The sequence below is a fragment of the Lissotriton helveticus genome, chromosome 5_2 (assembly GCF_964261635.1).
Source record: "Lissotriton helveticus chromosome 5_2, aLisHel1.1, whole genome shotgun sequence".
In the NCBI taxonomy this organism is placed as follows: Eukaryota; Metazoa; Chordata; class Amphibia; order Caudata; family Salamandridae; genus Lissotriton; species Lissotriton helveticus.
In genome coordinates, this window is record NC_136066.1 from 15667636 (window position 1) to 15694146 (window position 26511).

The window sequence follows — 26511 nt, forward strand, 5'->3', positions numbered from 1 at the left end:
TCAGTGGTTAGAGGCGGCAGACCCGGAAGCTGAGATCAGCTGTGGACCAGGGTTCGATTCCCCGCCTCGGCGGGTCTCGGGCTAAAAAATTCCACGGACTCGACAATTCTCGCTCCGGTGCCTACTTGACTCACGGGGTCACACTCTGCAACTCTGGGCAATAGCTTGCTTAATCTCCACTTCGGCCCCTCGCGGCGGGATGCCTGGCTTTCACCTTGTGAATACCCTGCCGGGGTATCTCTCACAGGGGAATACCAGGACGGGTTCCCTAAGCAAGCGCCTTGAGACCCCAGGGTGAAACGTGCGCTATATAAATCGAAATACATTTACATTTACAATGGTGATAACTGTGAGAAGTTAGCCTGGCATATGATGTCCACTAGTTCTAGTGGGCACCTTGTACCCGACTATTCGACCCTTATTGATGGTGGTTGTAAAGTCAACCTTATAGAAAGCTATCCTAGTGGTAGCATGGACCAGCAGTCTTCAGGCTAAGACTTCAGAGAGCATGTAAAACAAGCTGTTTTACCAATTATAATCCCTTGAATACCAAATGAAAGGACACCACACAAGGTATATATCAAATATATATGTATTTATTCTAAACACAACCCCTCCGGACTCTTTATGAGGTCAGAGGTAAAAGTACAATACAAGTTACTTAATTAGCATATGATAAGTTGCACAGTATATGTTTTGCCCTAGAGGCCTCACAAACCTTATATTAAGAAAGTGGTATAAGTACCACGTGAGAGTTAGAAAGCAGGCCTGGGGCCTGTGGAATCGCTGGGGCTACACTAAGCAACCAAAGGTTAGGAAGTAGGAGGCCCACGGGAGACGCGTGCAGTGTCTAAACACAGCCGCGGGTTACCCATGACTTTCTATGGGAAACAAACAAGTTACAATTTTACAATTTAAGGATACTTCCGGATGGACTACGATGGAACCCTTTTAGACTTAGACACTAGGAGGGACAATACCCTCGAGACTACCAGAGTACTCGTGTAACCTCACCCACGGAAGCCGGGTGCATAGGTGTCTTTTGGTGTCGGGTTTTGTCGTCGTTTTCAATGGAGAGCTGCAAAGAAGTGCTGCAGGCGACCAGAGGAAAAGTGTCCGGGTGGATCCAAGGGTGGATCAAAGATCTGAAGAACCTGAAAGCAGAAGGGACAGAGTCTGGGTCACTTTCCAGTGACCAGGGCGGCGATAGAAAGATGCCACCAGATATCAGGTGATTTCAGGTGAAAAGGTGAAGATTGTCTCTTCAGCCACGATGTCCAGGAGGTGTCGACGACAACCAGGAGCTGGATTCAAGCTGTCCCACGAAGGATCTAGTTGACTGTGTTGTCAGTATCCAGATTGGACTCAACAAGCCTTGGCAAACGCAATCCACGCACGATGTCGAGATTGGCTTCGGTGCAGACCAGCAAGGTCTGGGGTGCTTCTCCTTTGTAGGGACGCTGGAGCAAACCTGGAGAAACCAGAAAAGCAAGTTATATTCAAAAGGAAGTCTTCCGGCTGCTCACTAGCCAACGGACTAGGAACTGGGAAGACGCGTCAAGCTGAAATGCAAAAGCAGGGCCCACAGGACACTTGTGGAGTGTGGGCCTCTGAGCTTCGGTGCAAATGGTGCTCGGTCTGGGGCTTCAAGCAATGCACCCAATGCACAACTTCGAGATACCTTGTGAAGTTACTGCAGCTTGCAAAATGCAGGATGTCCAGGAGTTCTGGTCCCACGTCTCTCGTGTCCGCCACGGGTCTCAGCTTTGCTGTGAGCGAAGGTCAGGGTCAGAGATGTCTGGAAGTCTGTGTCCTGTGTCGCAGATTCTTCAGAATACGGCGGGAGCCTCGAAAATGCAAACCGGCAAAGTTGCGGTTGGTGCCTGTTTGAACAGGGTGGTCACTCCTTGGCCACAAGGGAGATGTCCTCAGTCTTCCAGTCAGAATGGAATGTCGAAGGTCCAGGATTTATGTTTCAGAGTTTCGTCCAGGGTAATCTAAAGTCCTAGGGACTGGGATCCTATACGTATACTAAGTTTAGGGGCTGGACTACCTTTAGGGTCCCTCCTATGGGTGGACCTGGGAAGGGGGTGGTTACACCCCTTTCCCTTTGTCCAGTTTCCCGCCAGAGCTGGGGCAGAGTGCCCCAGCAACCGGTTTGAACTGAGAAATGCATGGAGCACCTAGTGTGCCCCAGGCAGTGTTTGAAAAGCATTCACTGAATGCAGCCCACCCTGCCCCAATACACTAAAGCCTGTCTGGGGAGTCCAGGCCTCCCTGGACAGGAAACGTATTGTCCAGGCCCCCCCTGCTAGAGTTTCGTCCAGCAGCAGGAGGGCATACTCGTGTCTGTGGCAGCAGCATCCACTTTGTGATGCTGGGGCTCTGTTTAACTTTAACCGGGTTTACCAGTAACATACATGTCTTTTCCCTCTAGAAGGGTGGAATGATAACCCCAGCGGCCAGGACGGGGGGGTTGTATTCCAAAGTGTTTGACACCTTACAAGTCATGTATTGATACAGCCAAACCAAAGTTAGCAATAACTGCGAGGATTATAATGCACTTAAGAGTATATGGTATGGCTATATCATAGAACAGCTATAAGGAGATGGTTCCGAAAGCTGCAGAGGGGCTCAGTTCATGACAGGGCTCCCTCTCACACAAAACCAAGCACTCTGCCTCCAGGATTGTCGAGGTCTGCTTTAGGAGTGACTTATAGGTGCATATGTGTCTATACATGCATATAGATATAGGTATACTATATCTAAGTAAGGGGCGATTACACCACCTTACCCAGGATGTGTGAACAGATCTGTGGTGTCAGTTTGGAAGACAAAACAAGGGTGGCATAATACATGCTGCAGCCCATGGTAGGCCTAGGGTGCACCTATGCCCTGGGTACCTATGGTACACTATACAGGGTCTCACAAGGGTGACCCAGTCACCTATCTGGTATGTACCTAAAGTACATGGAGTCCATTTTACAGAGAGAGAGCAGATAGACTGGGGCCCTGAATAGCAGGATCCCAGGCCAACTACGTCGAAAACCAGCAAAACACAAGGCAAAAAGTGGGGGTAACCATATAGTCAGATATCCACCTTCCTACACAACCCTCCCCCCCACCCACCCCCCACACGAAAGGAGATAAGGCTATCCTTGTCCAGGTGAGCCTAGAATGCCTAAATGGCCATATAAGGAAGTACCTGCACTAGCATGGCTACCCCCTGTCTCATGGTCCACTAAGCCATCCCTCACCCTAGGGGTATCAGAGGGTCTCCATCATAGGAAATATGTACCTGTGGTGTGTTTTGGCAAAGTAAAAGGCTGGTGCTGAGATGGAGTACTGAAGTGAGGCTCCACTAATGCTGGGCTCAACTTCCTCCAATCACTGTCCACCATATATGCGTTTCTTTCCATGACTGAGTTGCACTGTGCTCTCAGGGTCAACCTCTGGCTGCCTACAGCTGGAGGCTGGGTCCCTTTGGTTGGCTTACTGGAGGGACAGGTCAGGTTTGGAACCATGTGGTCCCAGGTTTGCCTTGGTCCAACAGAGTCCATCTGGGGGAGGTCCCTACACAAGGGTAAGGGGGATCCCTTGGAGTGTTGAGGAATTTGCACCTGGCTAGGGTTTCTAGCTTTGGTGCCCCTAATCTGCTGATGGGGGGTTCCTCTGGACAGGCGGCCCTTTGGGGTCCACTGGCCTCCCTGACCTCAACAGCCCTGGGCTGACTGAGGCAGGGTAGAGAGGGGCAGGTTACCTGCTCCAGACTGGGTCCCACCTTGGAAGGATCCACTGACATCAGGGGTCCCCTTCACACGGGATGCTCTCTCCTTGGTGGATCTTAAAATTCTTTGGGTCTCACAACTGATGAATCAGTCAGAAAGATATTTCAGTGCAGTTTGATGGAAGGTTTTGAAAGCAAATATCAAAGGTTTAAACAGGATCTGTTTCTCCACTGCTAGGCATTGAAGAACCCTAAGCTACATGGGTGTGGCACTCCCATGAGGGAGTTTAAGCACCAGTTGAGCTGTGGCATTTTGCACAATCTGCAATTTAAGACTGTTGCAATAGCCGATCCTACAGGCATTTAAAGCATGCGCTACTGTCTTCTGGCCACAAGAGGGAGAAACTCAAAGAAGGCTTTAATAGATTTGGGGCCAGATGTGCAACCCTTTCATTTAACGCCTCGCAATTGGCGACACATTGCGAGTCGCAAATTGAGAGGCGCTAAATGAAATGTACCGTAGTCTTTTTACACTGTTTTATGATTCCCAATTGAGTCGCAAATTGCGAGGCTCATTAATAGTAATGAGCCTCTCGCAATTTGCGAGCCCATTGTGAATGCCAGCCCTTTCAGGGATTGTGGCCTGCTGGGCTCAGCAGACCACCATGTCTGGGACTGTTTTTTTAATAAAGCAGCTTTAAAAAAAAAAAAAAACATGCAGGCCATTTTCCTTAAAGGAAAACGGGATGCATTTAAAAATAAAAAAAATAAAAGTTTTCGCTTCATTTCTTAAGGGCAGGCAGTGGTCCCCTTCCACACGGGCTGCTCTCACTGTTCACTACGGAGCTGTAAGCCGCGGAGCAGCGCAGGCTCTCTGTCCCCTTCCACATGGGCTGCTCTCTCTGTTCACTATAGCGCCGCCAGCCGCGGAGCGGGGCAGGCTCTCTGTCCCCTTCCACATGGGCTGCGCTCTCTGTTCACTATAGCACCGCCAGCTTCGGGGCAGGCTCTCTGTCCCCTTCCACACGGGCTGCTCTCTCTGTTCACCACTGCACCACGGAGCAGGGCTCATTTTTGAAACACAGGTTTCCTGTCCTGCCTGTGAGAGGGTGGGGATACCTAACCTACGGGTGGGTGCTGTCAGAAGGTGCTGAGGGAAATATTTACCATTCCTCATGACACACCCCATCAACAGTCCCCCATTCTCAAAGCCAACACGTTTTGAATCTCTAACAAGGATTCTCTTCAGGACGTGGACTTGTTATTTTGGCTCTTAATTGTGGTGTGGAGTTGTTCTATGGGAACTGATGTCCAGAAACGTTGCTTCAAATCTTATATTGCGATCGAAGCTTCAAATGTATGTGACGTGTGGGACAACTCAGTGGTGTCAGTCCATTATCTTAAAATCGAAAAAAGCCATAATTGATGCGGACGCGGTTAAACAGCAGCTGCTCCCAAATCGTATCTGTTTCCTGTAATTCTTTCTCTGTACTGCGGGAAATATCAATCAACATGCTACTCTGCTTCCAAACCGGCAGCTCTCTGCCCCCTTCCACAGGGGCTGCTCTCTCTGTTCACTAGGGCGCTGCCCTCTGTGGAGCAGGGCAGGCTCTCTGCCCCCTTCCATACAGGCTGCTCTCTCTGTTCACTACGGTGCCGCCGAGAAGGGCAGGCTCTCTGCCCCCTTCCACACGGGCTGCTCTCTCTGTTCACTACAGCGCCGGAAAGGCGATTGCCAGGGTCGGTGTAGAATGGTTTTGCAGCCAAGTCTTGGTAAGGAGACAGATGTCTGTTTCAAATATTCCAGCAAGTCCCACATTTCTTCGGAGGGCTTAGGGATAGATGTAGCTTTAATATACAAGCCTTGGAAAGGAGCTCGTTGTACTGCTAACCGCTCAAGATGGCCCCCATAAAGCGCTTGCCTATTTCAAGAAAGGCAGCCTCTGTCCACTCAAATGGCCGTTCAAACGCGACCGCGGTGGACCGGAGAGTTGCCGTTTTTACATACAAATTCCCCATAGAAGGTTCCACTGTGCCCACACAAGAAGTTAATCACACGCAAAAACAATAATTAAAACAGGAGCAAAGCCTGACTGACAGCGTCAAAGTGTGTGCTACTATTCTTTTTAGACTATTAATTAGTCATTCTATTTCTAACATATCTCATCTGAGTCGCTGTCTGACTGTGTGAGCGAATGTGGGGCTGCATGGGTGTGTGAGTGGATTTGTGAGTGGTTGTATGGGTGTGTGAGTGGCTGTTTTGGAGAGTGAGTGGTTGTGTGAGTGGCTGCATAGGTGTTTGAGTGGGTGTATTGGGGACTGAGTGGCTCTGAGAGTGTATGGGTGACTGAGTGGCTGTATGGGTGAGGGAGTCAGTGTGAGTGGCTGTATGGGTGAGGGAGTCAGTGTGTGAGTGGCTGTATGGCTTAATGGCAGATGTTTGAGTGGGTGTTTGAGTGAGTGAGTGTGAATGGCTGGTTTGGAGAGTGAATGTCTATGTGAGTGGTTGTATTGATGTGTGAATGGGTATGCACGTGGTTGTGTGTGAGTGGGTGTTTGAGGGGTTGTATGGATATGGCAATGTAAGTGGTTCTGTGGGTGTGAGAGTGGTTGTATGGATAAGTGAGTGGCTGTATGGGTGAGTGTACGGGTGTGTAAGTATCTGTAGGGGTGAGTGAGTGGCTGTGTGAGTTTCTGTATGGGTAATTGAGTGGGTGTGTGAGAGGCTGAAAGGATGAATGAGTGGATGTGCAAGTGTCTATATCTGAATGATTGGATGTGTGAGTGGCTGTATTGGTGAGTGAGTGGGTGTTTTAGCGGCTGTGTGTGTGAGTTAGTGGGTGTGTGAGTGGCAGTATGAGTGAGTGGATGTGAGTGGCTCTCTGGATTAGTCATTGTTTGTGTGAGTACTGGTATGGGTCTGTGAATGGGTATGTGGGAGGAGGTATATGAGAGGTTCTCTGGGGTTTGAGTGGGTGTGTGAGTGGTTCTGTGGATGAGATCATCAGTGATGTCACTGACCATGCCATGAGTGATGTAGTATGTGAGGTCATTGGCAGTGCATTGCGGGGCACAAGTTATAGTTAGCTCAGGTAACTATAACCGCTGACTTTCAGTGGTTTTGTATAAGTAAAATCTGAGCCTCTGAGTCTTAACTATAATGTCCCTGTAACCTTTGTTTTTTCCAATGAATATTAATGATTGATAAATCAACTACAAAACATTAAATCAATTACCAAATTAAATATAAGAAACAAAGAAAGACATTTACAAAAAATAATATTTAAAAAATATATAAATATAAACAATATAGAATTAAACAAACGATATTAGCTATATTTAAACAATATGTACAAAAGTATTGAAGTCTTCCAATAACAGACATACTGCCCCCACTCCAGTCTGTGCAACTGAAGAGAAAGTGTTGGACTTTGGAGTGGTAATATTTACTATTCGTACTTTAGTCTGTGCAATAGTAGGAAAGCGTTGGACTTTGGAGGAGTGCAATTTACTTTTCCCACTCTGGTCTGTGCAACAGTAGGGAAAGTAATTCACTTCATTTAAAAATCATGTGTACCATTGCCCTATTAATTTACAACATATATAAAACTTTTAACGGGAATTTTGAATTACCAAATATATATATTTTTACATGATTAAGCAATTTAATAATTATCAGCTTAAAAAATTGTGTTACTTAACTTACCACACTATACCACTACAAACCTAGCAGCCTTTACATAAAATATAACTAAAATAAATAAATGTAATACAGCTCACATAATTGATAATCAATGAAATATGTATTAAATGAATAATGAATTGTTATTTTAGGAATTATTAAACTCCCCACCCTATAACCCTACAAACCCAGCAGCCCCCACCTAATATTTAACTTAAAAATATAATCTTTACACAATTTATATATTTAATTATTTCTCAATTAACTTTCCATCCTATACTCATACAAACCGAGCAGCCTCCACCTAATATACAACTTAAAAAGGAAAATGCTACTTACCAGTATGCATCTGTTCTTGGCATGTAGAGCTGTAGAGTTGTATACTTTAGCATAGATCGCCATCTAGTGTTGGGCTTGGATGTTTGCAGTTTGTTTTGTCGAATAATTCTTTGTAGTTACGGGATAGGTGACTTCTTCCTTTGGTGATAGTGCGTATGGGCATAGACTCCATCTTCAGATTGTTTTTTGCCATAAAGGGTGATGATGTAGTTAGTAAGAGAGTAGAAAAGGATGTCCATGTGATGTATCTAAGTAAGATAATACTGCAACACATAAAGGTACCCGGGGAGGTGGCTGGGCATATACAACTCTACAGCTCTACATGCCAAGAACAGATATACTGGTAAGTAGCATTTTCCGTTTGAGACATTTGAGCAGTAGATTGTATACTTTAGCATAGACTATAAAGCAGTTTTCTCCCTAGCGGTGGCAACCTGTATCTGTTGCAGTAGTTTGAAAAAGTGTTCTTAATTCAGCCTGGCCAACAGTAGCTTGTTACTTTGCTTGCACATCTACACAGTAGTGTTTAGTGAAAGTATGCAGTGTAGTCCAAGTTGCTGCTTTGAAGATGTTATCTAGGGGAATGTTCCCTAAGAATGCCATAGAAGCCCCTACTTGGCATGTGGAATGAGCTGTAGGGGGAATAGCTAATGTGCGTTTAGCTTTGAGATAGCATATTTGAATGCATGTAACAATCCACATTGCAATTCCAGTTTTTGAAATGGGATTGCCTTTGTGAGGTGGGGAGAAAGCGACAAAAAGTTGTTTTGTTTTCCTAAAACTTTTAGTTCTTTTGATGTAGTAGAGTATGGCTCGTTTAACGTCTAACGTGTGGAGAGCACGTTCTGCTACTGAGTCTGGTTGAGGAAAAAATACTGGAAGTTCAACCGACTGATTAAGGTGAAAGGCAGATACCACCTTTGGTAGAAATTTTGGATTAGTCTTAAGAACCACTTTACTATGGTGTATTTGTAGAAATGGTTCCTGTAAGGTTAATGCCTGTAACTCACCAACTCTTCTAAGTGATGTGATGGCTACGAGGAAGGCTACATTCCAAGTAAGGAACTGTAACTCGCATTTGTGCAGCTGTTCAAATGGGGGACCCATGACTCTGGAGAGGACTATGTTGAGATTCCATATGAGAGAAGGTGAAACTCTAGGTGGAATTATTATTTTAAGTCCTTCCCTAAACGCTTTGATAGCAGGTGCTCGAAACAACGACAAATGTCTGATTTGGAGGTAAGAAGAAATTGCAGCAAGATGTAACCATATAGATGTATACGCTAGGTTACAATGTTGTAGATGTAAAAGATAACAGATAATATTTTGGATGGAAGCATCTAGTTGGTCGATTTTGTTATTTGTACAATAAATGACAAATCGCTTCCACTTTGCTGCATAGCATGCTCTGGTGGTAGGACGTCTAGCCTCTTTAATGACGTTCATGCAGTCTGGCGGGAGATTGAGGTAGCCAAACTCTAGGACTTCAGGAGCCAGATCGCAAGATCGAGTTGATTGGGATCTGGATGCCTTATCTCTCCATGGTTCTGAGTGAGGAAGTTGGAGCTTTTGATGAGGCACTGCTGAAAGTTCTAGCAGGGTTGCGAACCATGGTTGGCGTGCCCATGTTGGAGCAACTAGGATCATTGTGAGGCAATGTTGTTTGAGCTTCCAAACCAGTAACGGAATGAGTGGGAGAGGGGGAAAAGCATATGCAAATCTGCCTGGCCAGTTCATCCATAGTGCATTGCCTTTGGACAATGGGTGTGGATATCTGGAGGAGAAGCTTGGGCATTTTGCGTTTTGGTGCGTGGCAAACAGATCTATGTCTGGATGACCCCACATGTGAAAGAATGGGAGGAGAACTGGAGGATGAAGTTCCCATTCGTGGATCTGCTGTGTTTGATGACAGTAGATCCGTGATCTGATTGTGAACTCCTGGTAGATGTTCTGCGAGGAGGTAAATGCTTTGAGGAATGGCCCATCTCCATATGCTTTGTGCTTGTTGTGAAAGCTGAAGAGAGTGTGTCCCTCCCTGCTTTGGTATGTAATACATTGCTATCATGTTGTCTGTACTGATCAAGACAGCGTTGCCTAGAAGCAAAAGTTGAAAGGACTTTAGTGATAGAAAGAGTGCCAGTAACTGCAGGTGATTTATGTGGAGTTGTTTTTGTTGATGGGTCCATAGACCCTGAACGGCTTGGTTTTGGAGATGAGCTCCCCATCCGGTGAGTGAGGCATCTGTGGTTAGCACTATTCGTGGAACCGGGTCGAGGAATAGCCACCCTTTGGATAGGCTTTGTGTGTTCCACCACTGCAGCAAGAGATGTGTGCGGCTGTCTACCAACACCAGATCTGTTAACTGACCTTGAGTTTGGTTCCACTGATGTGCTAAACATTCCTGTAAGGGACGCATTTGAAGTCTTGCATAAGAAACAAGGAGGATGCAAGAGGCCATCATCCCTATTAGCTGCATGAACACTCGAGCTGGAAGGGAGTGTTAAGGTTGGAATTTGATACGAGAGCTTGCATGCTGGCTATCCTGGCTGGATTGGGGTATGCAAGTGCTTTTGAGGTATCAATTGTGGCACCTAGATGCTGAATGATGAGAGACGGTTGAAGGTGTGACTTGAGTAGGTTTATTGTGAACCCCAAGTTGTGTAGCAGCTGGATTGTTCTGTGTGTATTTGTATACACAGGGGTCGATTCCGATCCGGTAAAATACCCGTCCGTACGAATCGTATCCGGAGCCGTTTCCGTACGACTCGTACAGACGCCGTACGATTCCGATCGGCCGACCGGGACGCGATTCGTACGGTTCACGTCGATTCGTACGGAAAAGCGCACGATCACCTACACACCGTACGGCGCGTACCCCCCATGATCGCAGGGGTACGCGCCGTACCCCTGTGGTCATGCGGGGTACGTGCCGTACACCCAGCGTACATGGGGTGCCGTACACCCACTGTACATGGGGTACGGTGCGTACCCCATGTACGCTGGGTGTACGGCGCGTACCCCTGCGATCATGGGGGGTACGTGCCGTACACCCACTGTACATGGGGTACGGTGCGTACCCCATGTACGCTGGGTGTACGGCGCGTACCCCTGCGATCATGGGGGGTACGTGCCGTACCCGGGGGGGGGGGGGCATTCCGTACCTGTTTCAGCGCGAACTCTGCGTTTACGACTGTTTTCGGCTCCCGTAGGAAAAGGGTCGTACGGCGCGTACCCGACACGGATCGTACTTGCTGGGTCGTAAAAACGTGCCGCGATGTCAGTTACTGCGGGTTCCGAGTGAGATTCGTACGGAGATTTGAGTCGTACGGAGTCCTGTACGACTCGTACGGAGTTCGGCACCTAGTACGGATCGTACTTCATCGTACGTACGGGACGTCTACGGATACGATTCGTACGGGGAAAAAACTCTCTGTACGACCATTCGGAGCGCATTTTACCGGATCGGAATCGACACCACAGTGTGTGTGTGACTTGGCTTTTATGATCCAGTCGTCGAGATAAGGAAACACGAGAATGTGTTGTCTGCGCAAATGAGCTGCGACTACTGCAAAACATTTTGTGAAGACTCTGGGTGCTGCAGTCACTCAGAATGGCAGGACTTTGAATTGGTATTGCTGTCGGTCCACTACAAACCGCAGATGTTTTCTGTGAGCGGGTTGAATGGGAATATGAAAGTAGGCGTCTTTGAGGTCTAGAGTGGCAAGGAAATTGCCCTGTTGGAGTAGTGGGAGCAACTGTTGCAGAGTGACCATGTGGAAGTGGTCCGACTGTTTGTAGAGATTTAACGGTCGGAGGTCTAGTATTGGTCGGAGAGTACCGTCTTTCTTTGGGATTAGAGAGTAAAGGGAGTAAACCCCTGTTCCTTGATGAGATAAGGGATCTGGTTCTATTGTGTGTTGTTATAATAGGGAGAAAACCGCTTGTTTTAACAGTGTCAGATGTTCTGTGGACATCGGACGTTGTATGGGGGTTATGACTGGGGGAGTTGTAGTGAGTTCAGCAGTAACCATACTGGATAATTTGTCTTACCCACTTGTCTGTGGTGATGGAATTCCAGACAGGTAGGAACTGTGATAGTCTTCCCCCGACTGAAGTGGAATGGTCGGTGGGAAGTGGAGGGAAGTCACTATTTTGTAGTAGGAGAGGTCTGGTGTTATTACCGCGGCCTCTACCCTTGTTATTGTTGTCTCTATAACACCCTCTGAAATAGCCTCTGCTAGGGGAGGTTTGAGCAGTGTTTTTGTAGGTGGATGAGTTGTTATCCGTCCCAATAGATTTAGAGGCGCCCCTATAAAAGGAGCGACAAAAGGAACCTCTGCTGGTTGTTGCCTGTAGGGCTCCCATGGAATTAGCAGTTTCTGAGTCCTTCATTTTCTTCAAAGGTGTCTTTACAGGGGGTCCAAATAAGTGTTCTTGATCAAAGGGTTGATTAAGAATTGTGGACTGCACATCTTGTTTAAACCGAGATATGCAAAGCCATGCGTTTCTGCGTAATAGAGCTCTTGTGTTAACTGCACGCAATGCTGTGTCGGCTGCATCAAGAGCACACTTTATAGAAGTGTTTGTGATTAACTTCACCTCTTGTATGAGGTCTTTAGCCTTAGCCTTATACTGATCGGGAAGATGTTGTATGAGCTTTCTAAGCTCATCGTAATGAGCCCTATCGTACTGGCCAGTAAAGCTTGATAATTCGCCAGTGATTTTCTGCTTGTGAGGCAATGCGTTTGCCAGATGCGTCTACTAATTTAGACTCTCCCTGTGGGTCTGAGTGTAATTCAACCCCATGATATTTGGCAGCTCTATTTATGAGCTGTACAAAACCTATGTTGTCTGGGGGGATGGCCTAGATGGGTAGGAGTCTGGATCAGGTAGATCTGGGCCATCGGATGGATTATCATAATCCTCCCAAGGATCAGGTGGCGGGAGAGTATTGTCATAGTCATTATCCTCTTGTGGGTTTTCATCCCCACCCCCATCCCCAAGGTGATCATCATCTCTTGTGATGTAGGTGAATATGGAAGCCCTGGAGAGTGTGCTGGAGAAAGTGGTGTAGTGGGGATATTTGGAGGAGAGAGAGGTCTGACTGGAGAAGTTCCCATGTCTCTCTTCATTAATGGAAACTTTGGATATTTCTGGGGAGTGCAAAGGTCTCTTATTTGATAGAATTATTTTGATTTTACCAGTTTTAGGATCAATATGAAGGTTTTTTTTTGTTTTGGGTCCACTGGATCTGGTTGAAATAATCCAGTATCCTTCTTTGGCACTGATGATTTAGTTTTTTTGGCCTTGATTCTGAAGCTTTAGGAGGGCTCTTAGTGTCCTTTTGCTTTGGAAGAGCTGTGGAGTCCGAGGACTTTTTCGGCTCTGTGGGTTTTTTCTGCTCCGAAGATTTATTCTTTTTCGGCTCCGAGGGTTTATCCTGATGGTGTTTCGGTGCCGAATGTTTCGGTACCAAGGATGGTAGTTAGGTACTGATGCATGGCTGGCTCGGTCGTGAGTCGCCTGAAGGCTTGTCTTTAGACTTCGGAGCCAACCCCAAAGGCGGGGAACCAGAAGTTCTGTCACAGTGTCGACCTGAGCCGGAAGGCAAAGGTGTTACCGGAGCCATATGCTTTTGAGCAGAGGTAGGGGTGTCGATGTCGGTACTCACAGTTCATTGTCATGGAGTAATTGTCTCATCTTCGGCCTCTGATTCGTCAGGCCTCTGAGACGCTGATATCCTCATTTTCCGGTTCTTGTTCTTCGGGAGCATCGGGGCCTGCATCAAAGATGTCGTCCGGCACCGAGGTAGTGGATCAAGACATTACATGCCGTCAAGCCCGGTGATCACATATGGTTTTCTTCAATCGGAATGAAGCGCAGGCCGGGCAGTCTTTGTCCTCATGTTCTGGAGAGGGGCAAAGATTATAGACCTAGTGGAGATCAGTGTGTGGGAATTTGGCACCACACATGGATTGAATGGAGTTCTTTCCATTCTCTGTAGGGCCGGATGGCGCGGATAGGCCCAACGGCCCACGTCGAAGACCGGAATCGAAGGTGTTGAGATTTGTGTTGGATCTGTGTCGAGGAGCACGATCGAAAACAATACCGTTGAGTGGTGAAGGATTGCACATCAAAGGGGATTTGAATACTATACCGACCTGGAGCGCAGCCGTTTACATCCAAACTCAAAGGCAGAAAAAAACTATATGAAGATGGAGTCAATGCCCATGCGCACTATCACCATAAGGAGGAGTCAATATATCCCATGACTACAAAGACTTCTTCGACAAAACAACTGCAAACATCCAGGCCCAACACCAGATGGCGAGCTATGCTAAAGAATACAATCTACAGCTCTTATAGCTCGAACATATAATTATTAAGCCATTAACAATTATTAACCAACTAAATAATACATTAAAAATTCGTTGTTAATTAGTTATACTTAATTAACTTCCCACCTGACACCCCTACAAACCTAGCAACCCACAACTCTATAAATTACTATTACCAATTACATGTAAAATTATAAATCTCTTAAAATTACAAACTGTATACAAATGTTACTAACAATTATACAATCAATAACGCATACAATTAATATATAAACCAAAACACACAAATAATTAAAGCACCATTTACAACTATATTATTGTAAATGATATTAACAATAATATTCCTTATCTGAAAAATCGATATTCTTAACTACGATATTTATGCATAACAATATTTTTGCATCACAATATTTTTTCCAGATATTTCTTTAACTTTAAATACCCCATGAAGATCTGGATCTGGGAAGAGAGGGACCCTCGAAAGCAATATCCGGGAAAAGCCGATATGGCACAAACGAGGGCCTGAAAACAGGAATGGGGTAAACAGGATGGGGCAGAAAGGGATCCAGGGTAGGGGAAAGAGGGATTGGGAATCAAAGGGTCCCTCGAAAGCAGGATCGAGTAAACAGGACAAGTAAGAAAAGGATCCAGGGAGAGCAGGACCTGGAAAAAGCAGGATCGGGGAAGAACAGGCCTTGAGAAGAGCAGGACTTAGCAAGATCAAAACGTGGGAAGAACACGATCCAGGATGAGCCGCATCAAAGAAGAGGATCCTAGAAGATCACGACAACGGAATAGAGGACCTGGGAGGAGCAGAATCCAGGGGGACAGAGACCCTCGAAGGCAGGACCTGGGAGGAGCAGAATCCAGGGGGACAGAGACCCTCAAAGGCAGGACCTGGGAGGAGCAGAATCCAGGGGGACAGAGACCCTCGAAGGCAGGACCTGGGAGGAGCAGAATCCAGGGGGACACAGACCCTCGAAGGCAGGACCTGGGAGGAGCAGAATCCAGGGGGACAGAGACCCTCAAAGGCAGGACCTGGGAGGAGCAGAATCCAGGGGGACAGAGACCCTGGAAGGCAGGACCTGGGAGGAGCAGAATCCAGGGGGCAGGGACCCTCGAAGACAGGACCTGGGAGGAGCAGAATCCAGGGGGACAGAGACCCTCAAAGGCAGGACCTGGGAGGGGCAGAATCCAGGGGGACAGAGACCCTCGAAGGCAGGACCTGGGAGGGGCAGAATCCAGGGGGACAGAGACCCTCGAAGGCAGGACCTGGGAGGAGCAGAATCCAGGGGGACAGAGACCCTCGAAGGCAGGACCTGGGAGGAGCAGAATCCAGGGCCACAGAGACCCTCGAAGGCAGGACCTGGGAGGGGCAGAATCCAGGGTGACAGAGACCCTCGAAGGCAGGACCTGGGAGGAGCAGAATCCAGGGGGACAGGGACCTTCGAAGGCAGGACCTGGGAGGAGCAGAATCCAGGGGGACAGAGACCCTCGAAGGCAGGACCTGGAGGAGCAGAATCCAGGGGGACAGAGACCCTCGAAGGCAGGACCTGGGAGGAGCAGAATCCAGGGGGACAGAGACCCTCGAAGGCAGGACCTGGGAGGAGCAGAATCCAGGGGGACAGAGACCCTCGAAGGCAGGACCTGGGAGGAGCAGAATCCAGGGGGACAGGGACCTTCGAAGGCAGGACCTGGGAGGAGCAGAATCCAGGGGGACAGAGACCCTCGAAGGCAGGACCTGGGAGGAGGAGAATCCAGGGGGACAGGGACCTTCGAAGGCAGGACCTGGGAGGAGCAGAATCCAGGGGGACAGAGACCCTCGAAGGCAGGACCTGGGAGGAGGAGAATCCAGGGAGACAGGGACCCTCGAAGGCAGGACCTGGGAGGAGTGGAATCCAGGGGGACAGAGACCCTCGAAGGCAGGACCTGGGAGGGGCAGAATCCAGGGGGACAGAGATCCTCGAAGGCAGGACCTGGGAGGGGCAGATTCCAGGGGGACAGAGACCCTCGAAGGCAGGACCTGGGAGGAGCAGAATCCAGGGGGACAGGGACCCTCGAAGGCAGGACCTGGGAGGGGCAGCATCCAGGGGGACAGGGACCCTCGAAGACAGGACCTGGGAGGAGCAGACTCCAGGGGGACAGAGACCCTCGAAGGTAGGACCTGGGAGGAGCAGAATCCAGGGGGACAGAGACCCTCGAAGGCAGGACCTGGGAAGAGCAGAATCCAGGGGGACAGGGACCCTCAAAGGCAGGACCTGGGAGGAGCAGAATCCAGGGGGACAGAGACCCTCGAAGGCAGGACCTGGGAGGAGCAGAATCTAGGGGGACAGAGACCCTCGAAGGACCTGGAAGGAGCAGAATCCAGGGGGACAGGGACCCTCGAAGGCAGGACCTGGGAGGAGCAGAATCCAGGGGGACAGAGACCCTCGAAGGCAGGACCTGGGAGGAGCGGAATCCAGGGGGACAGGGACCCTCGAAGGCAGGACCTGGGAGGAGCAGAATCCAGGGGGACAGAGACCCTCGAAGGCAGGACCTGGGAAGAGCAGAATCCAGGGGGACAGAGACCCTCGAAGGCAGGACCTGGGAGGAGCAGAATCCAGGGGGATAGGGACCCTCGAAGGCAGGACCTGGGAGGAGCAGAATCCAGGGGGACAGAGACCCTCGAAGGCAGGACCTGGGAGGAGCAGAATCCAGGGGGACAGAGACCCTCGAAGGCAGGACCTGGAGGAGCAGAATCCAGGGGGACAGAGACCCTCGAAGGCAGGACCTGGGAGGGGCAGAATCCAGGGGGACAGAGACCCTCGAAGGCAGGACCTGGGAGGGGCAGAATCTAGGGGGACATAGACCCTCGAAGGCAGGACCTGGGAGGAGTGGAATCCAGGGGGACAGAGACCCTCGAAGGCAGGACCTGGAGGAGCAGAATCTAGGGGGACAGAGACCCTCGAAGGCAGGACCTGGGAGGAGCAGAATCCAGGGGGACAGAGACCGTCGAAGGCAGGACCTGGGAGGAGCAGAATCTAGGGGGACAGAGACCCTCGAAGGCAGGACCTGGGAGGAGCAGAATCTAGGGGGACAGAGACCCTCGAAGGCAGGACCTGGGAGGAGCGGAATCCAGGGGACAGAGACCCTCGAAGGCAGGAACTGGGAGGAGTGGAATCCAGGGGGACAGAGACCCTCGAAGGCAGGACCTGGAGGAGCAGAATCCAGGGGGACAGAGACCCTCGAAGCAGGACCTGGGAGGAGCAGAATCCAGGGGGACAGAGACCCTCGAAGGCAGGACCTGGGAGGAGCGGAATCCAGGGGGACAGGGACCCTCGAAGGCAGGACCTGGGAGGAGCAGAATCCAGGGGGACAGAGACCCTCGAAGGCAGGACCTGGGAAGAGCAGAATCCAGGGGGACAGAGACCCTCGAAGGCAGGACCTGGGAGGAGCAGAATCCAGGGGGATAGGGACCCTCGAAGGCAGGACCTGGGAGGAGCAGAATCCAGGGGGACAGAGACCCTCGAAGGCAGGACCTGGGAGGAGCAGAATCCAGGGGGACAGAGACCCTCGAAGGCAGGACCTGGAGGAGCAGAATCCAGGGGGACAGAGACCCTCGAAGGCAGGACCTGGGAGGGGCAGAATCCAGGGGGACAGAGACCCTCGAAGGCAGGACCTGGGAGGGGCAGAATCTAGGGGGACATAGACCCTCGAAGGCAGGACCTGGGAGGAGTGGAATCCAGGGGGACAGAGACCCTCGAAGGCAGGACCTGGAGGAGCAGAATCTAGGGGGACAGAGACCCTCGAAGGCAGGACCTGGGAGGAGCAGAATCCAGGGGGACAGAGACCGTCGAAGGCAGGACCTGGGAGGAGCAGAATCTAGGGGGACAGAGACCCTCGAAGGCAGGACCTGGGAGGAGCAGAATCTAGGGGGACAGAGACCCTCGAAGGCAGGACCTGGGAGGAGCGGAATCCAGGGGACAGAGACCCTCGAAGGCAGGAACTGGGAGGAGTGGAATCCAGGGGGACAGAGACCCTCGAAGGCAGGACCTGGGAGGAGCGGAATCTCTTGGTCAGGGACCCTCGAAGGCAGGACCTGGGAGGAGCAGAATCCAGGGGGACAGAGACCCTCGAAGGCAGGACCTGGGAGGAGCAGAATACAGGGGGACAGAGACCCTCGAAGGCAGGACCTGGAGGAGCAGAATCCAGGGGGACAGAGACCCTCGAAGGCAGGACCTGGGAGGAGCATAATCCAGGGGTACAGGGACCCTCGAAGGCAGGACCTGAGAGGAGCAGAATCCATGGGGACAGAGACCCTCGAAGGCAGGACCTGGAGGAGCAGAATCCAGGGGGACAGGGACCCTCGAAGGCAGGACCTGGGAGGAGCAGAATCCAGGGGGACAGGGACCCTCGAAGGCAGGACCTGGGAGGAGCAGAATCCATGGGGACAGAGACCCTCGAAGGCAGGACCTGGAGGAGCAGAATCCAGGGGGACAGGGACCCTCGAAGGCAGGACCTGGGAGGAGCAGAATCAAGGGGGACAGGGACCCTCAAAGGCAGGACCTGGGAGGAGCAGAATCCATGGGGACAGAGACCCTCGAAGGCAGGACCTGGAGGAGCAGAATCCAGGGGGACAGGGACCCTCGAAGGCAGGACCTGGGAGGAGCAGAATCCAGGGGGACAGGGACCCTCGAAGGCAGGACCTGGAGGAGCAGAATCCAGGGGGACACAGACCCTCGAAGGCAGGACCTGGAGGAGCAGAATCCAGGGGGACACAGACCTTCGAAGGCAGGAACTGGGAGGAGCAGAATCCAGGGGGACAGAGACCCTCGAAGGCAGGACCTGGGAGGAGCAGAATCCAGGGGGACAGGGACCCTCGAAGGCAGGACCTGGAGGAGCAGAATCCAGGGGGACACAGACCCTCGAAGGCAGGACCTGGAGGAGCAGAATCCAGGGGGACAGAGACCCTCGAAGGCAGGACCTGGGAGGAGCAGAATCCAGGGGGACAGAGACCCTCGAAGGCAGGACCTGGGAGGAGCAGAATCCAGGGGGACAGAGACCGTCGAAGGCAGGACCTGGGAGGAGCAGAATCTAGGGGGACAGAGACCCTCGAAGGCAGGACCTGGGAGGAGCAGAATCTAGGGGGACAGAGACCCTCGAAGGCAGGACCTGGGAGGAGCGGAATCCAGGGGACAGAGACCCTCGAAGGCAGGAACTGGGAGGAGTGGAATCCAGGGGGACAGAGACCCTCGAAGGCAGGACCTGGGAGGAGCGGAATCTAGGGGGACAGGGACCCTCGAAGGCAGGACCTGGGAGGAGCAGAATCCAGGGGGACAGAGACCCTCGAAGGCAGGACCTGGGAGGAGCAGAATACAGGGGGACAGAGACCCTCGAAGGCAGGACCTGGAGGAGCAGTATCCAGGGGGACAGAGACCCTCGAAGGCAGGACCTGGGAGGAGCATAATCCAGGGGTACAGGGACCCTCGAAGGCAGGACCTGAGAGGAGCAGAATCCATGGGGACAGAGACCCTCGAAGGCAGGACCTGGAGGAGCAGAATCCAGGGGGACAGGGACCCTCGAAGGCAGGACCTGGGAGGAGCAGAATCCAGGGGGACAGGGACCCTCGAAGGCAGGACCTGGGAGGAGCAGAATCCATGGGGACAGAGACCCTCGAAGGCAGGACCTGGAGGAGCAGAATCAAGGGGGACAGGGACCCTCGAAGGCAGGACCTGGGAGGAGCAGAATCCAGGGGGACAGGGACCCTCAAAGGCAGGACCTGGGAGGAGCAGAATCCATGGGGACAGAGACCCTCGAAGGCAGGACCTGGAGGAGCAGAATCCAGGGGGACAGGGACCCTCGAAGGCAGGACCTGGGAGGAGCAGAATCCAGGGGGACAGGGACCCTCGAAGGCAGGACCTGGAGGAGCAGAATCCAGGGGGACACAGACCCTCGAAGGCAGGACCTGGAGGAGCAGAATCCAGGGGGACACAGACCTTCGAAGGCAGGAACTGGGAGGAGCAGAATCCAGGGGGACAGAGACCCTCGAAGGCAGGACCTGGGAGGAGCAGAATCCAGGGGGACAGGGACCTTCGAAGGCAGGACCTGGAGGAGCAGAATCCAGGGGGACACAGACCCTCGAAGGCAGGACCTGGAGGAGCAGAATCCAGGGGGACAGAGACCCTCGAAGGCAGGACCTGGGAGGAGCAGAATCCAGGGGGACAGAGACCCTCGAAGGCAGGACCTGGGAGGAGCGGAATCCAGAGGGACAGAGACCCTCGAAGGCAGGACCTGGGAGGAGAAGAATCCAGGGGGACAGAGACCCTCGAAGGCAGGACCTGGGAGGAGCCGATTCCAGGGGGACAGAGACCCTCGAAGGTAGGACCTGGAGGAGCAGAATCCAGGGGGACACAGACCCTGGAAGGAAGGACCTGGAGGAGCAGAATCCAGGGGGACACAGACCTTCGAAGGCAGGAACTGGGAGGAGCAGAATCCAGGGGGACAGAGACCCTCGAAGGCAGGACCTGGGAGGAGCAGAATCCAGGGGGACAGAGACCCTCGAAGGCAGGACCTGGGAGGAGCAGAGTCCAGGGGGACAGGGACCCTCGAAGGCAGGACCTGGGAGGGGCAGAATCCAGGGGGACAGGGACCCTCGAAGGCAGAGCATGGGAGGAGCAGAATCCACGAGGACAGAGACCCTCGAAGGCAGGACCTGGGAGGAGCAGAATCCAGGGGGACAGGGACCCTCGAAGGCAGGACCTGGGAGGAGCAGAATCCAGGGGGACAGGGACCCTCGAAGGCAGGACCTGGGAGGAGCAGAATCCAGGGGGACAGAGACCCTCGAAGGCAGGACCTGGGAGGAGCAGAATCCAGGGGGACAGGGACCCTCGAAGGCAGGACCTGGAGGAGCAGAGTCCAGGGGGACAGAGACCCTCGAAGGCAGGACCTGGGAGGAGCAGAATCCAGGGGGACAGAGACCCTCGAAGGCAGGACCTGGGAGGAGCAGAATCCAGGGGGACAGAGACCCTCGAAGGCAGGACCTGGAGGGAGCAGAATCCAGGGGGACAGGGACCCTCGAAGGCAGGACCTGGAGGAGCAGAATCCAGGGGGACAGGGACCCTCGAAGGCAGGACCTTGGAGGGGCAGAATCCAGGGGGACAGGGACCCTTGAAGGCAGGACCTGGGAGGAGCAGAATCCAGGGGGACAGGGACCCTCGAAGGCAGGACCTGGGAGGGGCAGAATCCAGGGGGACAGAGACCCTCGAAGGCAGGACCTGGGAGGAGCAGAGTCCAGGGGGACAGGGACCCTCGAAGGCAGGACCTGGGAGGAGCAGAGTCCAGGGGGACAGGGACCCTCGAAGGCAGGACCTGGAGGAGCAGAATCCAGGGGGACAGAGACCCTCGAAGGCAGGACCTGGGAGGAGCAGAATCTAGGGGGACAGAGACCCTCGAAGGCAGGACCTGGGAGGAGCAGAGTCCAGGGGGACAGGGACCCTCGAAGGCAGGACCTGGGAGGAGCAGAGTCCAGGGGGACAGGGACCCTCGAAGGCAGGACCTGGAGGAGCAGAATCCAGGGGGACAGAGACCCTCGAAGGCAGGACCTGGGAGGAGCAGAATCCAGGGGGACAGAGACCCTCGAAGGCAGGACCTGGGAGGAGCAGAATCTAGGGGGACAGAGACCCTCGAAGGCAGGACCTGGGAGGAGCAGAATCCATGGGGACAGAGACCCTCGAAGGCAGGACCTGGAGGAGCAGAATCCAGGGGGACAGAGACCCTCGAAGGACCTGGAAGGAGCAGAATCCAGGGGGACAGGGACCCTCGAAGGCAGGACCTGGGAGGAGCAGAATCCAGGGGGACAGAGACCGTCGAAGGCAGGACCTGGGAGGAGCAGAATACAGGGGGACAGAGACCCTCGAAGGCAGGACCTGGGAGGAGCAGAATCCAGGGGGACAGGGACCCTCGAAGGCAGGACCTGGGAGGAGCAGAGTCCAGGGGGACAGGGACCCTCGAAGGCAGGACCTGGGAGGAGCAGAATCCAGGGGGACAGAGACCCTCGAAGGCAGGACCTGGGAGGAGCAGAATCCAGGGGGACAGGGACCCTCGAAGGCAGGACCTGGGAGGAGCAGAATCCAGGGGGACAGGGACCCTCGAAGGCAGGACCTGGGAGGAGCGGAATCCAGGGGGACACAGACCCTCGAAGGCAGGACCTGGAGGAGCAGAGTCCAGGGGGACAGAGATACTCGAAGGCAGGACCTGGGAGGAGCAGAATCCAGGGGGACAGAGATCCTCGAAGGCAGGACCTGGGAGGAGCAGAATCCAGGGGGACAGAGACCCTCGAAGGCAGGACCTGAGAGGAGCAGAATCCAGGGCCACAGAGACCCTCGAAGGCAGGACCTGGGAGGAGCAGAATCCAGGGGGACAGAGACCCTCGAAGGCAGGACCTGGGAGGAGAAGAATCCAGGGGGACAGAGACCCTCGAAGGCAGGACCTGGGAGGAGCGGAATCCAGGGGGACAGGGACCCTCGAAGGCAGGACCTGGGAGGAGGAGAATCCAGGGGGACAGAGGCCCTCAAAGGCAGGACCTGGGAGGAGCAGAATCCAGGGGGACAGAGGCCCTCGAAGGCAGGACCTGGGAGGAGCAGAGTCCAGGGGGACAGGGACCCTCGAAGGCAGGACCTGGGAGGAGCAGAGTCCAGGGGGACAGGGACCCTCGAAGGCAGGACCTGGGAGGAGCAGAATCCAGGGGGACAGAGACCCTCGAAGGCAGGACCTGGGAGGAGCAGAATCCAGGGGGACAGAGACCCTCGAAGGCAGGACCTGGGAAGAGCAGAATCCAGGGCGACAGAGACCCTCGAAGGCAGGACCTGGGAGGAGCAGAATCCAGGGGGACAGGGACCCTCGAAGGCAGGACCTGGGAGGAGCAGAATCCAGGGGGACAGAGACCCTCGAAGGCAGGACCTGGGAGGAGTGGAATCCAGGGGGACAGGGACCCTCGAAGACAGGACCTGAGAGGAGCAGAATCCCGGGGGACAGAGACCGTCGAAGGCAGGACCTGGGAGGAGGAGAATCCAGGGGGACACAGACCCTCGAAGGCAGGACCTGGAGGAGCAGAATCCAGGGGGACAGAGACCCTCGAAGGCAGGACCTGAGAGGAGCAGAATCCAGGGCCACAGAGACCCTCGAAGGCAGGACCTGGGAGGAGCAGAGTCCAGGGGGACAGGGACCCTCGAAGGCAGGACCTGGGAGGAGCAGAGTCCAGGGGGACAGGGACCCTCGAAGGCAGGACCTGGGAGGAGCAGAATCCAGGGGGACAGAGACCCTCGAAGGCAGGACCTGGGAGGAGCAGAATCCAGGGGGACAGGGACCCTCGAAGGCAGGACCTGGGAAGAGCAGAATCCAGGGGGACAGGGACCCTCGAAGGCAGGACCTGGGAGGAGCAGAATCCAGGGGGACACAGACCCTCGAAGGCAGGACCTGGGAAGAGCAGAATCCAGGGGGACAGAGACCCTCGAAGGCAGGACCTGGGAGGAGCAGAATCCAGGGGGACAGGGACCCTCGAAGGCAGGACCTGGGAGGAGCAGAATCCAGGGGGACAGAGACCCTCGAAGGCAGGACCTGGGAGGAGCAGAATCCAGGGGGACAGGGACCCTCAAAGACAGGACCTGAGAGGAGCAGAATCCCGGGGGACAGAGACCGTCGAAGGCAGGACCTGGGAGGTGCAGAGTCCAGGGGGACAGGGACCCTCGAAGGCAGGACCTGGGAGGAGCAGAATCCAGGGGGACAGAGACCCTCGAAGGCAGGACCTGGGAGGAGTGGAATCCAGGGGGACAGGGACCCTCGAAGACAGGACCTGAGAGGAGCAGAATCCCGGGGGACAGAGACCGTCGAAGGCAGGACCTGGGAGGAGGAGAATCCAGGGGGACACAGACCCTCGAAGGCAGGACCTGGAGGAGCAGAATCCAGGGGGACAGAGACCCTCGAAGGCAGGACCTGAGAGGAGCAGAATCCAGGGCCACAGAGACCCTCGAAGGCAGGACCTGGGAGGAGCAGAGTCCAGGGGGACAGGGACCCTCGAAGGCAGGACCTGGAAGGAGCAGAGTCCAGGGGGACAGGGACCCTCGAAGGCAGGACCTGGGAGGAGCAGAATCCAGGGGGACAGAGACCCTCGAAGGCAGGACCTGGGAGGAGCAGAATCCAGGGGGACAGGGACCCTCGAAGGCAGGACCTGGGAAGAGCAGAATCCAGGGGGACAGGGACCCTCGAAGGCAGGACCTGGGAGGAGCAGAATCCAGGGGGACACAGACCCTCGAAGGCAGGACCTGGGAAGAGCAGAATCCAGGGGGACAGAGACCCTCGAAGGCAGGACCTGGGAGGAGCAGAATCCAGGGGGACAGGGACCCTCGAAGGCAGGACCTGGGAGGAGCAGAATCCAGGGGGACAGAGACCCTCGAAGGCAGGACCTGGGAGGAGTGGAATCCAGGGGGACAGAGACCCTCGAAGGCAGGACCTGGGAGGAGCAGAATCCAGGAGGACAGAGACCCTCGAAGGCAGGACCTGGGAGGAGTGGAATCCAGGGGGACAGAGACCCTCGAAGGCAGGACCTGGGAGGAGTGGAATCCAGGGGGACAGAGACCCTCGAAGGCAGGACCTGGGAGGAGCAGAATCCAGGAGGACAGAGACCCTCGAAGGCAGGACCTGGGAGGAGTGGAATCCAGGGGGACAGAGACCCTCGAAGGCAGGACCTGGGAGGAGCAGAATCCAGGAGGACAGAGACCCTCGAAGGCAGGACCTGGGAGGAGCAGAATCCAGGGGGACAGAGACCCTCGAAGGCAGGACCTGGGAGGAGTGGAATCCAGGGGGACAGAGACCCTCGAAGGCAGGGCCTGGGGGAGCAGAATCCAGGGGGACAGGGACCCTCGAAGACAGGACCTGAGAGGAGCAGAATCCCGGGGGACAGAGACCGTCGAAGGCAGGACCTGGGAGGAGCAGAGTCCAGGGGGACAGGGACCCTCGAAGGCAGGACCTGGGAGGAGCAGAATCCAGGGGGACAGGGACCCTCGAAGGCAGGACCTGGGAGGAGCGGAATCCAGGGGGACACAGACCCTCGAAGGCAGGACCTGGAGGAGCAGAGTCCAGGGGGACAGAGATCCTCGAAGGCAGGACCTGGGAGGAGCAGAGTCCAGGGGGACAGGGACCCTCGAAGGCAGGACCTGGGAGGAGTAAGAACAGAGCAGATTCAGGAAGGACAGGACTTAAGAAGAGCAGTATCCCAAAAGAGCAGGACCAGGAAATGTCTGTTTTTTACTGTCACCCCTTAATTCCTACTCTATTATCACCCCAATTCCTCTTCCTTTCTGTGCCTAGGAAGAAATGCCTGCACATAGCAACATAACTCAGCAAGTGGCGGACCCAAGAGAAAGATGCAGAGAATGCAGACTTACTCCTTACCATCGACCCCTTGTCGCCAGGAGGGCCCGGAGCCCCAATCTCCCCGCGGTCACCCTGCAAAGGAGAATTGATGGTCATTTGTTTTATACATTAGAACATTACTCTGTGGCTAGCACAAGGAATGCGTGTGTCCTGGCCTCAAGGCTAGAGCAAGGGGTGGATGAGTGTCCTGATCCCGGGGCTAGTGTCAGGAATGTATATTAATCTTGACCCTTGGGCTAGCACAAGGTTTGTATGCATGTCCTGACCTAAGGAATGTATATGGGAACTGAGCCCTGGGCTTGCGTAGGGAATGCATGTGTCCTGATTCAGGGCTATTGCAAGGAATGTATACATGTCCTGCCCTTGTGGCTAGCACAGAGAGGATGCAGTGTGTCATGACCCATAGAGCTAGTGCAAGGAATGTGTAAGAGTACCGAGCCTTGGTCTAGTGCAATGAATATATACATGTTCTGACCTTGGGGCTAGCACCGGGAATGTATATGAGTCCTAAACTCTGGGCTAGCACAGGGAATGCACAAGTGTCCTGACCTCGGGTCTAGCCCAAGGGATGTATACATGTCCTGACCTCGGGCGCGCACAGAGAATGTATGCGTGTCCTGATACCAGGGAAATTGATTGAGTGTCTGAATGCCCTGACATCATACCTAGACCTGGTGCACAGGTTACTAATTGTGTAACGATATATCTGTAATAGACATTAGTTAGTGATGAATTCCTTACCTTAGAATACCCCCAGGCGTCAGACTGGATCCGTAAAGTTTTGCTTAGCAGTACCCCTACGCGTCAGTAGGTGGGGTCGTGCGGCTCCGTGTCCGTCACTGGCGTCTTATGCGCCGAGATGATGTCACGGAGACTACTTAGGTGCCAGCTATGCGCGCTGGCGTCAGTTCTGTAAACGACTTTCTGCGCCAGGAACGCAGAGCCATGCAAGATACTGACCACTGGTGCATTGAAACTGGGGCCCTGAAAGGGATGACCTTATCCCTAGAAATCAG

The 26511-nt window shown here is 53.4% G+C and overlaps 1 protein-coding gene across 1 annotated transcript in view; it reads right to left on the reverse strand.

Moving 5' to 3' along the window:
- Nucleotides 1-26511, reverse strand: part of COL27A1 (collagen type XXVII alpha 1 chain) — a 1232768-nt gene that overhangs the window by 384690 nt on the left and 821567 nt on the right. Inside the window, exon 26 of the mRNA XM_078646681.1 lies at nucleotides 25514-25567. Within this exon, the coding sequence (XP_078502807.1) occupies nucleotides 25514-25567 (54 nt within the window). The remainder of the gene's footprint in view (nucleotides 1-25513; nucleotides 25568-26511) is intronic.